Source organism: Colletotrichum abscissum (genome assembly GCF_030869225.1).
Source record: "Colletotrichum abscissum strain IMI 504890 chromosome Unknown Scaffold_17.1, whole genome shotgun sequence".
NCBI classification, from domain to species: Eukaryota; Fungi; Ascomycota; class Sordariomycetes; order Glomerellales; family Glomerellaceae; genus Colletotrichum; species Colletotrichum abscissum.
In genome coordinates, this window is record NW_026850065.1 from 20,001 (window position 1) to 35,027 (window position 15,027).

At 53.5% G+C, this 15,027-nt stretch overlaps 4 protein-coding genes across 4 annotated transcripts; 2 read left to right on the plus strand and 2 right to left on the minus strand.

Annotated features, from left to right (window-relative positions):
* Positions 1–3,803: 3,803 nt before the first annotated feature.
* On the plus strand, positions 3,804–7,521 carry CABS01_07661 (RecF/RecN/SMC N terminal domain-containing protein; the record flags this gene model as incomplete). Its single annotated transcript, XM_060541023.1, has 3 exons — positions 3,804–3,841; positions 3,900–7,165; positions 7,223–7,521. The coding sequence occupies 3 exons, from the start codon at positions 3,804–3,806 to the stop codon at positions 7,519–7,521; spliced, it is 3,603 nt and encodes a 1,200-aa protein (XP_060402523.1).
* Positions 7,522–8,761: 1,240 nt separating this feature from the next.
* On the plus strand, positions 8,762–9,112 carry CABS01_07662 (uncharacterized protein; the record flags this gene model as incomplete). The annotated part of the gene is made up of 1 exon (XM_060541024.1): positions 8,762–9,112. One exon carries the CDS (start codon positions 8,762–8,764, stop codon positions 9,110–9,112), a length of 351 nt encoding a protein of 116 aa, XP_060402524.1.
* Positions 9,113–10,637: 1,525 nt separating this feature from the next.
* CABS01_07663 (uncharacterized protein) lies at positions 10,638–10,880 on the minus strand (the record flags this gene model as incomplete). Its single annotated transcript, XM_060541025.1, has 1 exon — positions 10,638–10,880. One exon carries the CDS (start codon positions 10,878–10,880, stop codon positions 10,638–10,640), a length of 243 nt encoding a protein of 80 aa, XP_060402525.1.
* Positions 10,881–12,881: 2,001 nt separating this feature from the next.
* On the minus strand, positions 12,882–13,676 carry CABS01_07664 (uncharacterized protein; the record flags this gene model as incomplete). Its single annotated transcript, XM_060541026.1, has 1 exon — positions 12,882–13,676. The coding sequence occupies one exon, from the start codon at positions 13,674–13,676 to the stop codon at positions 12,882–12,884; it is 795 nt and encodes a 264-aa protein (XP_060402526.1).
* Positions 13,677–15,027: the final 1,351 nt, after the last annotated feature.

Consider the following 15,027-nt stretch of genomic DNA (forward strand, 5'->3'; position numbering starts at 1 on the left):
GTAGATATGAGCAACACCACCTCAATAATAAGGTAAGATTGGATTGGGGAAAGGCAAACGCAGTGCCTGCCAGGTGCGAGGCGGGAATGCAGTGCAGTGCGTGGAAGGTGCGCGTGGTTGTGGATGTGGATGGGGGATGGGGATGGTGCCTGCCTGAGGTACCAGATCCAGATCCAACCTAATGGGACAGGCGGGAAGGTACGGATAGGATACACTTACTGAGGTGCTGCGATGAGGCTTTTGGGTGAGGCTTTTGGTGGTTTGGGTGCCTTGGGGTGCTGTTGATGCCTATGGTGCTGACCAACCTGTGAGCAATGGACCAATGAGATGCGAGGGTTAATGGGGTCGCGTCAAAAGGGCAGCACCTCGACGTCGCTCTGGAAGGGAAATTTTGGGGTGGAAGGGCCCGGACAGTCTTAAAGGTATGCCTGCAGTACTTTTATAATTACCCGTGGGCCCGTGAGAGAAAAAAAATGGAAGGAAAGCCAGCCGTTCCTTCACGCAGCGACGGCGTCTCGCTTAATCTCCTTAGCGTCATCTAGTCACCTAGTGTCCCTGGTCCACCGCGCCCACCTCCACTCCCCAGCAAACAATAAACCCTGTCTGCCACTCTGCATCCTGTCGTCGTCGTCGTCTTCTCCGGCCGCCTTTTTCCATCGCATCGTCCCTTTTCGTCCACCTCTCCCTTTCGATATCTCGTCTCTGTTATCACCCTGGCCAGTAGTGTTAGCCTCACGAATCATCACCATCTCACCTTGCGACCATGCCCATTCCATCATGACCCCCCGATAATTTCACCAGACTGAAAAGTCGGATAGCCGTGTCATCGATGCACTACGGCTTTTGCAATCCAATATATGCATTTCAACGCCACGAGCACAGCGACGCCATTTCTCTCAGGCGCACCTCTAAATGGGGCAGATGGGGGAGGAAAAAAACTTTACTCAACCTCGTCATGGAAGACTCACCAACCCTGAAGAGTGCAACCGCAAGGAGACAGGAACAGTCTCGCTGACCACACCATACCATGCACACATACATACATATGGCGTCGCGAACCCTCGGAACTCTTCCAACTTTTGAGTTTTCTTTCCGTCTCTGACAGACTGGCATTCATCCCCACACGCAAAGTTCCGCTCGGCACTTTTCAGAATGGCGTCTCATCATCTGCAGTGGCATCATCAAATGATAGTGAAAGCCAGTGAACACCTAGGCACACATGCTTCAGGGTTCGCATGCGGCATTCGATGTTCTCTCCCTTGCGTGAGAAGGCCGGCGGGCCTGCCTTGTGATTTCTTGTTTCTTCCAAGGCTTGTAAGAATTGACGGCAGATCTTTAGCGGTTTCTCTTGGATACCTGCCACCACCGTTGCCCCTTGCCACCGACTGACTGGGCGTGGCTTTTTCCCAAACCGAAGCACCAAATTGCCATGTTGCCGTGGTATGGGCCTGCTCTTCAGCAACACACCAAACTCTGGTCATCAATCGCATCTGATTAAACCGACTAGACAGATCGGTCTAAGGCTTCCAAGCTGGCCCTGCGATGAGCAGGCCGGGCTGCCCCTTGGAGCCTAGGCCGGACCTGCGCTACACACAGACAAGACGACCTCTTGTTCCTCTCACCCTATTCGCAGCACTGGGCACCAAGCAACCTTTCACGACCTTGCGCCGCCAGGAAATCCGACGACTAGGCTTGTTGCGGTAACGAATCACTGGATGACTGTCTACGCAGTGCTTTGGATGGATCAATGGGCTAAGGGATGAGATGGACCATAGATAGATGGCGATGGTGGCAGGCGGATTGCGAATGCAGCAGACCAACGCCAGCGCGAGGATCATCACAGGCATGCTTGGTGCAGCTGCGGCCAGTTTAGGCCGATGCCTCGAATGGGAAACAAGCTGCTTCGGCTGCCACAAGACGTGGGGTAAGCTTGGGAATCTCGGCGTCGCCCTCCCAGGGTCCCGAGAATCTGGCTCCCAACAGCACGCTGCTCTGATTCGTCTTAGCCACCAGTCTGTCCTTTTGATCTTTGAAGGGCTGGCTGAGCTGACTTTGGTCGCAGCCACTTACACAGCACATGCTCTGCTATCGAAAACAAAGCGTTACGGACTTTTGGATTGTGATGGCCTCATGTCATCTCAGTAGTGCTCCGCTCGTCCCGTCCGTCCCCGGCCGTTCCAGGGCGAGCTGCTGGAGTGTTTGTCTTACCCGCCTCGGTCTTTTCGACCACCCTGGCTCTTGGCTTTGCTGCTATTTCCTGGTTTTTTCTTACCCCTGACGACTGCCTGAGCAAGCCAAAACGCAGCCATCGATGGATGCGATCCTACTCATCGTCTTCTTGGCTTTCCATCTGTTGGCCTGCAAACTCGTTCTCTCTTCTCTTCTTCCTCTGAATTTCGGACTGCACACCAGCGAATCGCCTTGGTTCCTGCTCTCCCACCGACACCTTAATATCCAGCAACGTGGCTGTCCTGTCAAAAGCTGGAGGGAGTACGTGTACTCTGTGTCGTCCGTATGGTCAGTGCGCATAGCTTCCTGGTGACTTGACTGGGGTACATATTGGATGGACCCAGCTCTATCCATGTTGAAGCTCAAACTACTTGCTGATCGCCCGGTGTCATGAATGCTGCTCAAGCCTCACGCAGACCAATAATCGAGTCTCCCGGTCGCTGCACACTAGGAAAAGTTTTGCACCGGCCTCCTTTAAACACAGAGCCACAGAGTCACAGACAGCTTTGCATACGCTCAGGCACACAGGCGCAGGCCCTGCGAATAGTTGAAGGTCTGCGCGGAAGAGTCGGAACGTTCGAGGGATGTGAAAGAAGAAAGACCCAAGGAAAAAACGGGCTGACGTCTTATGCCTCCACATCTAATGCTTGACAGGTGCTGTCTCGAAGGGAATGTGCCTGTCCAGGCTGGTGTGTCCGTTTATGACGAAGTTTTGGTATTGCCGGAGATTCGCATGTAATTCTTCTGCGATCACGGATACAGATGCTTTGTTGCGGAAGAAGTCTCCGAGCGCAAATGGCGAGACCGAGTCGGACTGCTAGCTTTCAAAGTATATCAAGTAATGGATGGATCTTGCAGAGATCCAACCACATATCGGCGAGTTTCACTGTCCCTGAGTAGATAGTCTAAGGTTGGGCTCAACGGCCGCTGCTGTATCGGAAGTTCAGCTAAGTCCTACAATAAGCTTATAGAAACAACAGACGGATGACATTCCTCGAGTCATGGGCATCGGAACAATGAAGCTTTTTTTGTGCTGTTCATCCCGCGAAGACAACATACAAACATGGAATTTTCACTACAGACTGGAAGAGAGCCCGCAGCCAAGATTGCAAACCTAAAGTAGTCGCTTCTGGGTTAAGTGAGAAGTTTGTCAGAGAGATTAATCCATACTCTGCATACCAAAGAGTCTCATCTTTGCACAAAATGTTGACTGGGTTGATGAGAATGAGAATGGGTGGAAGGTTTAAGTGGAAGTCGCGTACAGTGTAAAATGAGTGCCAAAATCGTCGCACACTGCAACCTGAACTGTGCGATTCTGCCTCCTCGACCATTTCGTCCTCAGGCACGCACCGCCTACCAGATGAGCGACGGCACCCCAGGTTTGACGCGCCCTGACCTGCCACGCTTGAGGACCTCGCGATTCCTGGACGCGTCGTCTATCCCCACCACCAACAATCGACTGTCACAACTTCTCAATATACCGATGAAAATACTGCGCGACTCGCAGCGAACTCCATCAGCGACTTCACCCGCGCAAAACAGCCGCCCTTGAGGCCGCGACTCTCACCCTCACTATGTACATCAAACAGTGCATCATCCAAGGCTTCAAGAGGTGTGTGCCCCCTTGCGACAAGACAGCAGAGAGTGACACCCCACTGACTTGACGATAGCTACAAGGAACAGACCGTCATCGAACCCTTCTCCCCCGGTACGAATGTCATTGTCGGTCGCAATGGATCCGGCAAGAGTAACTTCTTCGCGGCGATGCGCTTCGTCCTGAGTGACGCCTACACGCAGATGACCCGCGAAGAGCGCCAGGCTCTATTGCACGAAGGATCAGGATCGGCTGTCATGTCCGCCTATGTCGAGATCATCTTCGACAACAGCGACGAGCGCTTCCCTACAGGGGGAAAGGAGGTCATTCTGCGTCGCACTATCGGAACGAAAAAGGACGAATATTCGGTCGATCGCAAGGTCGTCACCAAGAACGATGTTGTCAACCTGCTCGAGGCTGCCGGCTTCTCCAGGTCAAATCCCTACTACATTGTGCCTCAGGGTCGTGTTACGGCCCTGACAAACATGAAGGAGTCTGACCGACTCACCCTTTTGAAGGAGGTCGCCGGTACCCAGGTCTACGAAGCGCGCCGAACCGAGTCGCTCAAGATCATGAACGAAACAAACAACAAGAGAGAAAAGATTGACGAACTTCTCGGTTACATCAAGGAGCGTCTCGCTGAACTGGAGGAGGAAAAGGAGGAGCTCCGTGGTTTCCAGGACAAGGATCGTGAACGCAGATGCCTCGAGTACGCCTTGTACTATCAAGAGCAGCAGCAAATCCAGGAACAGCTTGAGCGCATCGAAAACATTCGGCAGAACGGCTTGGACAACACCGACTCGATACGAACTGAACTCAAGGATGCTGAAAAGACGTTGACCAAGTTGGAGGCCGAGATCCACAAGCTGACCAAGGAGATGGACCTGCTCAAGGTTGAGCGCCGGCAGCTCGAAGAGGACCGCCGCGAAACAGCAAAATCAAAGGCGAAGGCCGAGCTCAAGGTCAAGACCTTGTCAGATGGTCAGTCAGCGGCTGTTCAAGCCCAGCAACAACACGAGGCCGATCTCGCGGCGACCATTGAAGAGCTCCAGACAAAGAAGCAGGAGCTGAACAATGTCGTCCCGGAGTACACCAGACGAAGGAGTCAAGAGATCGAGAAGAAGCAGCAGCTGGACACGGCCGAAGCTACACGCAACCGTCTTTTCACCAAACAAAGTCGCGGCTCCCAGTTTAAGAACAAGGCTGAGCGCGATAAGTACTTGAGGGCAGAAATCGAGGATTTGCATTCAAGGCTCATGAGCCACAAGGCGAACAAGATGGACGCTGATGAGGACGTCACCGGAACGGAGAACTCCATTAAGCAGCTCGAGATTGATGTCGCCAGCTTGAGAGAGCAGCTGCAAAGCTCGAGCGGGATTCGACACGAGCTTTTCGAGGAAGCCAGCAGGGCCAGGGAGACTTTGGACAAACTCGACGACGAGAAGAAGTTGCTCTGCCGTGAGGAAGAAAAGCTCGACACCATCTTGCGAGATGCGCGCCAGGAGAGAGACAGGGCCGAGCGTGAGCTTAGCTCTATGATGGATGGCGACACTGCCCGTGGTCTTGCCACGATTAGGCGCCTGAAGCATGAGCAAGACATTCCCGGCGCCTACGGTACTATGGCGGAGCTCCTCGAGGTCAGCGACACATACCGCCTTCCCGTCGAGCAAATCGCTGGTAACAGCATGTTCCACTACATTGTCGACAACGATCAAACAGCCACATTCCTCACCAACCACCTCCGGTCTAATTACGGAGGTAGATTGACCTTTATGCCGCTGAACCGCCTCCATCCGAGAAACATCAACATGCCGAGATCTCAGGATGGAATCGTACCGCTTCTGAGCAAGATTCGCTACGATCCCATGTACGAGAAGGCTTTCCAGCAAGTTTTCGGCAAAGTCGTCGTGTGCCCCAACCTGAGCATAGGAGGCCAGTACGCAAGGAGTCACGGTGTTGATGCCATTACACTGGATGGTGATACCACAAACAAGAGGGGTGCGATGACTGGTGGCTACATCGACCCCAGGCGATCTAGGCTTGAAGGCGTTCAGGCTGTTAACAAGTGGAGAGACGAGTATGAGCGGCTCCTGCAGCAGTCTGATCGGATTAGAAGCCAGATCGAACAGAAGGAGCAGGAAATCACTCGTGCCATGGGTGAAGTTCAGAAGGCTGAGCAGAAACTTCGTCAGTTAGAAAGCGGCTTTGAACCTCTGAGGCACGAACTTGCCAACAAGAACGGACAGCTCGAGCACGAGAAGCGACGTCTCAACGACGCTATGAGGCACCGCGATGCCGTTGAGCGAGACATGAAGATCTTTACCGAAAGTCTTGCTGCAAACGAGTCTGAACTCGCGTCAGACTTCAAAAAGTCGCTCAGTAATGCTGAGGAGAGACAGCTTGTCGAGCTGGACGCGCAAGTGCAACGCCTGCAAAAGGAGTGGAACGATGCCAGCAAGAAGCGGAGAGAAGCGGAAAGCCGGAAGCAGATCCTCGAGACAGACATCAATCAGAACCTTCAGTTGCGTCTGGATCAACTCAACAGTCAGGCCTTCGAGAACAACACTTCTTCGGGAGAATCTGGCAGCCTTAAGGAGGCGCAGAGGGAACTCAAGAAGCTCCAACGAGAGACCGCCGCCATCGAAGCCAAGATGCAGGAGATAGAGGAGAAGCTCGAGGAGCAGGGCGGCAAGCTCGACCGCCGCGAGGCCAAGAAGGCAGAGCAAGAAGAGATCCGCAGCACCGTTGCCGCAAGAGAAGCCAAGCAACGCAGCTCGATCGAGAAGAGCATGTCCAAGAAGGCCGTTTACACGGCGCAGGCTGCGGATGCTGCCAAGGCGATCAGAGACCTTGGAGTCTTGCCCGAGGAGGCCTTTGACAAGTACGAGAGGATGGATCCCAGGCAAATCGACTCACGGTTGAAGAAGGTCCGCAATGCCCTCAAGAAGTTCCAGCACGTCAACAAGAAGGCGTTTGAACAGTACAACAGTTTCACCCAGCAACAGGACCAGCTCCTGAAGCGCAGGAAAGAACTGGATGCTTCGCAGGAGTCCATCGAGGAGCTTGTTGCCCATCTCGACCAGCGCAAGGACGAGGCCATTGAGCGTACCTTCAAGCAAGTGTCCAAGGAATTCGCCACCATCTTTGAGAAGCTCGTCCCGGCTGGACACGGGCGCCTGGTTATCCAACGCCGGACAGATCGCCGCGTCGACCCTGAGGAGTCCGACGAGGAGCAGAACCGCAGCGTTGAGAACTACACTGGTGTCGGTATCAGTGTATCGTTCAACTCAAAGACTTTGGACGAGCAGCAGAGGATCCAGCAACTCAGTGGTGGTCAAAAGAGTAAGCCAGGCTCTCTCCCTAATGTGATCGTACCAGTCTTGCTAACAACTCGCCCAGGTTTGTGTGCACTGTGTCTCATTTTTGCCCTTCAGCAAACGGAGAGCAGTCCCATGGTCATCTTCGACGAGGTTGACGCCAACCTTGACGCCCAGTACCGTACCGCTGTTGCCAGCCTTTTGGAGTCAATCTCCCAAGAGGCCGGAACGCAGTTCATCTGCACCACCTTCCGACCCGAGATTGTCCACGTCGCCGACAAGTGCTACGGCGTGACTTTCCACAGCAAGACGAGTTCCATTGACTGTGTACCTACCGAAGAGGCGCTGAGCTTCGTCGAGGGTGTCGCGGCAGGAAAGTAAAGTGAAGAGAGGATGATTGGTGTGTACGTGTTCTGTGGGAACCATGTTCATGATTTTCGGTCTGGGGGGTGGCTTGAGGATTGGGGCTCCCCTCGTCATCGTCCGTTGACGAGAGGGGAGAGTCTCTTGGCAATGGCGTTGCGGCGACTTGTGGCGGTTGACTGTTTGATATCACGGGGGGCTTTGCCTTGTCTGTAAGTGAGTTCTGGTAGAATATGAGCTTAGGGTTTCTTATTTTGGCACCATTCATAGCTTCTATTACGAAACCATCAATCACGATTGTTCATTCCCGTCATAGAGAGATAGACTTACTTGCCTGTTGCATTGCCAAGTGTGGCATTGCCCTCTTGTGATGTGTAATCCACCTCTTGCCACGACGACGAAGACCTCCTTCATCTTCATGAATGATCAACATCATCAACATCATCAACATCATCATCAAACTCTTGGCCTTTCCTCGTCCCTCATTACGCGGCCCGGCGAACAACTCATCACCCCCCATATCTTCATCGCTAACGAATAAGCAGAACAGGTTCACCATATCACACACTCGGCTGGTACGTCGCCAACAAGCCTATGCGGCTTAGGGGTAGATCTCCCGGAACCTTGCTTGCTACATTACGACTCTGCGTCTCTGCTTAAAGACCGCAGGGCTGTTGAATCCCGCCTCATTGGTTAACCGTTCCCACGTCACCACCTGTGGCTGGAGCACTTCGGGAAGAAAAGGAAGTTTTCTATCGGAGGAGGAGGGGGAGGGGGAGGGGAAGGAGGGGCAAAGCATCCGAGACGATTGGCTTTCCTCTTTTTTTTTTCCCCTCGTCCTTTCGCCAAGAAAAGCAGGCCACCGCCCTTTCTTCTAGACTACGGCCTACTCCGGGGGATCTACGGTCCTGCATATGAACCATACCCTGAGGCTTTTAGCCGAGGGGAAGGAGGAGGAGGAGGTTGGTTGGTTGGTGACTTGTTACTAGTGCAGTGGTTTTTTTTTTTTGCTTGGCTCTCGTGAGTTTCTACTCAGCCTTGCCAGGGACGACTCTATCCGTACGGACCGTACCCGCCGGCCGCCGTGCCGCCATTGCCAAATATGGAACTCTGGAGATGTGCTATTCCTGGACAGAGAATGCCTGCGGGATGGTATCTGATCTGCGTGTGTGAAAAGAAGGTGTGTCACTCAATGGATGATCTCCAACTGGGATATTTTCTGCATAGTTGTATGTGACATATTATCCGTGTTCACCCCATGTCACGATCCTCCTTCACTTCGGCACTTGCAAGTTTTGGAACTTGGTTCTCCCCCATCGTCGTTTCTGAAAAAACGCCCCCCAGTTACGCGGGGGGTTGGGGTTTGGGTGGGAGGATGGAACCTTGGGGGGTTGGTTTGACATTTGGCATGGCGGGGAGTTTTGATAGGTGCCCGACGGTGACATTTCCTGGGGAGACCGGCAACGGCGAGGCAGACAAAACAAAGCCACCCGGAGGAAAGATCCGAGCTCTTCACGAAGGGGAACCAAGAATCCGGGGATCATCAATGCTCCCCAATCAGAGCAGAAGGGGAGCTCAGGGCTGGGTTGAGAATAGAATAGATATCTAGCCGTACGGGTACGGGTAGGGGAGATGGGAATTTGACCATTGTTTTACAGGCCAAGAAATGGCATGTTGCTTGAAACTTCTTGGCTGTCGAGTGTAACTACCACGATAGGACAGAAGACAAACACGGAGGAAAGGTGGCCATCAATGCTTCAACAGAATTCTTGGCCAAGGGGTCTTTGGGGGGATCTCGACAAGAAATCTGGTACCCGGCTTGGGATTGGAGAACCAAGACTTCATCAATGCCCGTGAGAGGGTGACAGGAAGAGAGGACGACATGCGGGAAAAGAAACGCCAATGCCGATCTGGCCCCCAGCCTCAACCGGGCCAAGACCGATATTCGTGAGCATCGAAAAAGCTTCAATGCCGGCAAATCGTCTTGGGACTTCTTGGGGTGACGGATCAGGGTGGGAAAAAAGGCTTGAGAACCTCTTGGAAACTCTTGGGTGCTCTTGGCGGGTTTGTAAAGGTCCGCTAGGTGTTTTGGATGGGGAGGAATCTGTTGGTCGAGAGCAACTTTTTTTTTTTTTTGCTTGTGTGTTTTTTTAGAAAAAAGATGCGATGAGACGAAAAAATGGGAAAGAGAGTTCAGACGTCTCTCCCCCCCTTCCCGCCCGACGGGATTGATGGGCGATCACTCTTCCCTCTACGGAGGGATTCTCCGTACGGGACAGGCAAACCCCAAGCGTCGAGCGTGCCAAGCATGCAGAAGTGAGTGTAGGCATGAATTCTACAAGCGCCACAGGCCACAGGCTTACAGATTCTTCTCTCTCGAGGAACGTGTGTCGTCTCTACGTCGTTTGAGGTGGTTGCAGAAAGACCGTTAGAAGGTCCCCCCTTTCCACCCCGTACGAGCATCACATTTCTGCAGTGCAGTTTGTCTGCGTGTGTCTTACCTTAGTCAATCACGTTGTTGATCTGGTGCCGCAGCGGTAGTACTATGTATAACTTCCGTGCTCATCCAGCCATGAACCAAAACTGGTCAAACGGACCCTGCAGGACTTTTGTGTACGGCTGTATGGCCCAGGAGGCACGAGCCATGTTTCCAAAACGGCGAAAGTTGATACGTGCCGCAAGTTATTACGGCACTTGGATGACCAAATCTGCGACTTGGCAAAGTCTTGCGCTGAATCAGTTGCAGTCTTGCCAAGACAATTTCGAGGGGCGTTCTGACGAGTGACTTCCAACGGAAACAAGAAATCGAGGCTGGCCTGCAGGAGCATGGGGATTACATCGAACATCGCATAACCCCAAAAAAATCACCGAGTTACACCGATTGAACCATCAACCACCCCCATGGGGACGGCCAATTGACCGGTGGCTTTCTTGGTTCACAACTTGGAAAGCGACTCCATTCTTGGGGCCTGCCCTTGGGGTATCCTCTTTGCTGCTTGGAGAAAATACAGGGCATGGTTTTCTCTTTGGTAACAGGCATGACAGGTAAGTGGTCGGCCATTGGGGGCCGTGTTTAGAATGGAATACGGCCGATCACTACCGGCCTCGCCCACTACCAAGCTCATGGGAGCCCACTAAAGAGTTGGCCTTGGTTGGTCGAATTGAAGGATCTTTGAGAGAACCAAGAACCTGCTGGAAGCCTGGTGTGCCTGGAAACCCGGGTCGGAGATGGCCTTGTTGTCGTCGGTGCGCCAAACAAATGGGACCGGAGTTGAGAAATACTGGGGAAGGACGATGGGGAAGCAGAAGAGATGGAGGAGAAACTGGAGCCTCGCGAACGGTAGCGTGCCCTCGTGAGTCGTGAAAGCCTCGTCCATGGTGCGCGCCTGCGCGGAGATGTGCGTGTGGGCAAATCACAATCTCTCCGAAATAATGAGGCGGTCAAGATCCGCGGACTCTACTTGTTTAGCAGCGGGTATTTCTGCGCTGCGGCATGGCCAGCCCGGCGCTCAATTCGCGCCGACCGCCGTCCGGGTATAGCACGAACGTCGTCATTCGCGCAAACCACATCAATTCGACCACGCCGGTGCGGTCCCGAGGTACGGAGATGGGGACGATGGGGTAGGCGGGTTTGCCCTTATTTTCTTTGTATTAATCTTTTTTGTTCATAAGAGACAAGGAGATATACCCCCCGATTCAAGGCCTTTCATTGGTCGGGACAGCCTGGGAAAGCATGGAATGCCAGGAATGGATACCGAGGACACGAAGAGAGTGAGAGTGAAATATCCATCGGCGCGATTAGCCCCGTATCCACAGGAAACCACTAGCCTCTACGTAGTAGTATCAATAAGGAACCGAGGAGGATTTGAGGAATGGAATGGAGTTCCCATTGTTGCATTAAGACGATTCGGCCCATGCCCAATTTTAGGGAAGGGGCCTTTCCCTCGGACGGGTGCCACTCGACGACGACGAGGACGACGACGACGGCTACGACAACGACGGCACGTCACAGAGGGACCCCTGGACTCTCCTCCATCAGATTCAGACTTGGACTGGGTAATTGATGGGAACCTGTTTGACAACGCGCCGTTTCTGGGAAACCCCACGTCACGAATCAGCGAAGCACAAAGAGATTCATGGCAAAACGAACCGAAGAGCATAACATAAAAATAAAACTGGATCCTCGTTATGAGCAGAAAACAGGGTCTCTAGTGGCTGGGAGTGGAGTCGAAGGCTGATTCAAGCTGAGGACGACGACGAGGATCGGAGGACGAGGATAGTAAGCGCCTCCGCCGCCGTAGGACCGTAGGACGGCTGACGGCCAGACTGATGGAGCTCTGGGGGCTGTTTCTGTTCGAGGTCGTTCGCCTGGTTTCAGTCAAAGTGAAGATTGCTAGCTGGTCATTTTCGTTGACTTTTCTCTTCTTCTGATGATAAGATGGGACAATGCAACGCGACGGAACTCTCGCGGTTGCATCTGCCCTGTCCTCGACGGATACCACGTTGGAAATAGAAGCTTGAGCGATTTGTGACTTGGTCTGGCCTAGTATGGTTCGGCTCGAGACCTGACATCCCATCTGTTGGCGTTGGCGTTAATACTGGTGCGGCAGCTTGTTGCTGCATTATCTTGACAGGAAGAGTTTGTTTGGTTGGGAGAGATGAGTCCGCCACGCCGTCGGGCCTTTTCCGACTCCCAGACCGCCACCTTCACAGTGCTATGCACGCAGCACGCCTCACTGGTGAATCAAGGCCCTCTGAAGAGCTTTCAGTATGAGCCAAATAACTCACCGTGGTATCGTCCTAATACACCTAGGAGACTCCACAAGTCTACGGCGTATTCCCGGGTGTAGAGACGGCTACGTTCTGTTTTGAACGAGGGGCCCGCGTTTCCAACGTGGAGGGTTACATTCACCTACCGCCGCAGTGTATCCGTAGTACCGTACCCGTCGTGCGCCAACCCGACCCGACCACACACGTCGATGAGGCGAACTGTGCGTTTTGCGGACGCTAGGAGACTTGTTGAACCCTTGACTGGTCGTGACATGCAGGAACTCTGGGGTTCGCTCATCGGCTGCAACTTTGCGCGCGTGTACGGAGCACCTTGGGTATGTACCTGACTGTTTGTGTGCGCAACCCTGCCAGAAACGAGACGGTGGCATCGACCTCGGCGGGAGTCGTATCTCAGTCCGTATCTTTCGACGTCGTATTCTTAGGAGCCTTCAACTTTGAGAAGGGAACGTGGGGTGTGGGAGGATTGGGGCAACATTTGGCGATCTTGGACGACGGACGAACAAGCGCGACACATTTTTGACACGGCACTAAGGTACGCTCCCACGGCTCCCACGACGTTTACTCTCAGTCTCGAGTCTCGTCCGGGACTACAGGCCGGGGCCAGGCCAGGCACAGACGATTCCTGTATGCTTCCCGCGATTTGCGCTCCCAAAAGCCATGGGAAGGGTGCAGAGTGGCTGGGGGGGCCGGGAACGTGGTGGTGGATGGGTGACGGTAACACAAGACGCCATCGAAGAGATACAAGCCTCTAGTGGCCGATCTGCAGATATCGGCTGTACTAAGGGCGGGCATCGTGTAGACGGGCACATCCGTCGTTGAAGAGTGACAGTGGTGCGCCGCCAGCGTTGGCGTCTGGTGGCGTCGTGCTTGTGTGTAGTGTGTACAGATAGTATGCGGTGCGTGCGGTGAGCGGTGTGCGATAGGTGTGTGCCATGTGTGTTTATGTCGTGATATGCCGTTGGTGGTGTAGGGGTTTTGGTTGGACGAAACCGGGGGGAGGGATAGAGAGAGGAAATGCCAAGAGAAAGGAGGCTCAATCGGCTGTGCGACTCGACATTGACGACATTGTGATTGAGAGCTTGCGTTTCGGCCGTGGCTTTGAAGTCTGTGATGGTGTTGTGGTTGGATGTTGGTGGCAGGCTGGGAAAGCGATGGAGTTTTCTCCGAAACGCAGCCAAGTCCAGCCCTGCCCGCCTGCCACAGCTTACGCAGATCACCACAGGTGAGGCAGGCGCGGCAGGTGAGCAAGGTGAGGCAGGGAAGGAGAAAGGCAGGTGAATGAGGAAAAGGATTGACAGGAACCACGAAGTCACCCAAGCATCAAGGCAAGGCAGGTAGGTACTTGACGATGCTTGGCGCTTGCCGTTCAGAGTGCCGTTCATGTTCCCAACCTTAACGGCAGGAATAACGACAGGAATCTCCGCTGTGGCCGCGGTGTCCCGTCGTCCAATTGCATATCAAAATATCTGCAGATGCAAGACCGTCGTCGTTGACTTTTTCCGCCGCCACCACCGCCTCCGTCGCCTTCGCCGGACGTTAACTTTTTTTTTTCCTCTCCTTGTCCTTCCATGTTTAATCGTACCTGGGATATGGCGTTCTTTGTCTGACAATCTTCGTCGGCCGCGCGGGACCAGGGTCGAGGTACAGACGACTCGAACCAACAAAGCGGCAGACTGTGGTTCTGCACAAGAGACGGAAACTCAGGTACAGGGGACCCCCACTCAATGAATGAGGCCCCTTGTTGCACAAATCGTTTTGTTGTTGGTTCTTATCTTGCATCCCACAGCCTCGAGCATACTTGCGCACGCACAAGCCATCCGAAAACAGGGCAGGCAGGGCAGCGTGGCAGGGCACCTTGTTGAGAGTGCAAGGCTCACAACTAGTGTACGGATAACTCGACGGGAACGACCAGAGTCGGAAGAGCCACCCGACGCTTGATAGGCGCCATCGGTGGCTCGGGTCAATTGACTTGGGTTATGACGATGTAAGTGGCTACTTTACCGGTCACGGTCCAAGCTCACGACTCGGCAGAAGTAAGAGGTTTCTCACTTGAGGCTGGAGTCTAATTGCTAAGCCTCAATTGACGAAATGTTCAAATCAGACAAGTCAATGCCCTTGAGGTTGGGATTATTGGGAACTTGGGACCTGGGTAGGGGTTGGGGGGAACCGAAAGAAAGCCCCAATGTATGTTTGTAGGCATAGAGCAGGACTCCAGGACGACGTTGCGTAGTTTGTGATATCTGACTTGCCATCATCAAATGTCGCGGGATGCTTGCCTGCCTGTCGCAGTGTTGTGCGGCTTGCCTGTCATTTGTGCCTGCATTTCGTAAACTCGGCCTGCTACTCCGATTTCCCCCAGCTTTTGATTTCATTAGAGTAATCTTGGCAAGTTGAGGCCTGGGTCAAATGGCCAAGTCACAAGTCGCGATTGGAAAGTGAGATGGTCATGTCTCAGCCCCACTATTCCCTTCCAGCCTTTTTTCCCCATAAAAAACTGCTGCAAAGCACCAAAAGGAAGGAGTGAACCGAGATGGGCGCTATGCTTCCTTTGGTAGGCAGACACGGCAGGAGAGCCCAGGGCCCAAATGTTCGCATCTCGGTAATGACGCGAGATGCAGGACCGGCCGGGTTTAAACGAAGAGAGAGCGAGACTCACCCCCAAGCTTTCCCGAACATTGAGCCTTTGATTTCCCTTCAGCCTGATTTCCTTGATTTATTGGAAAGTTGGGGGCC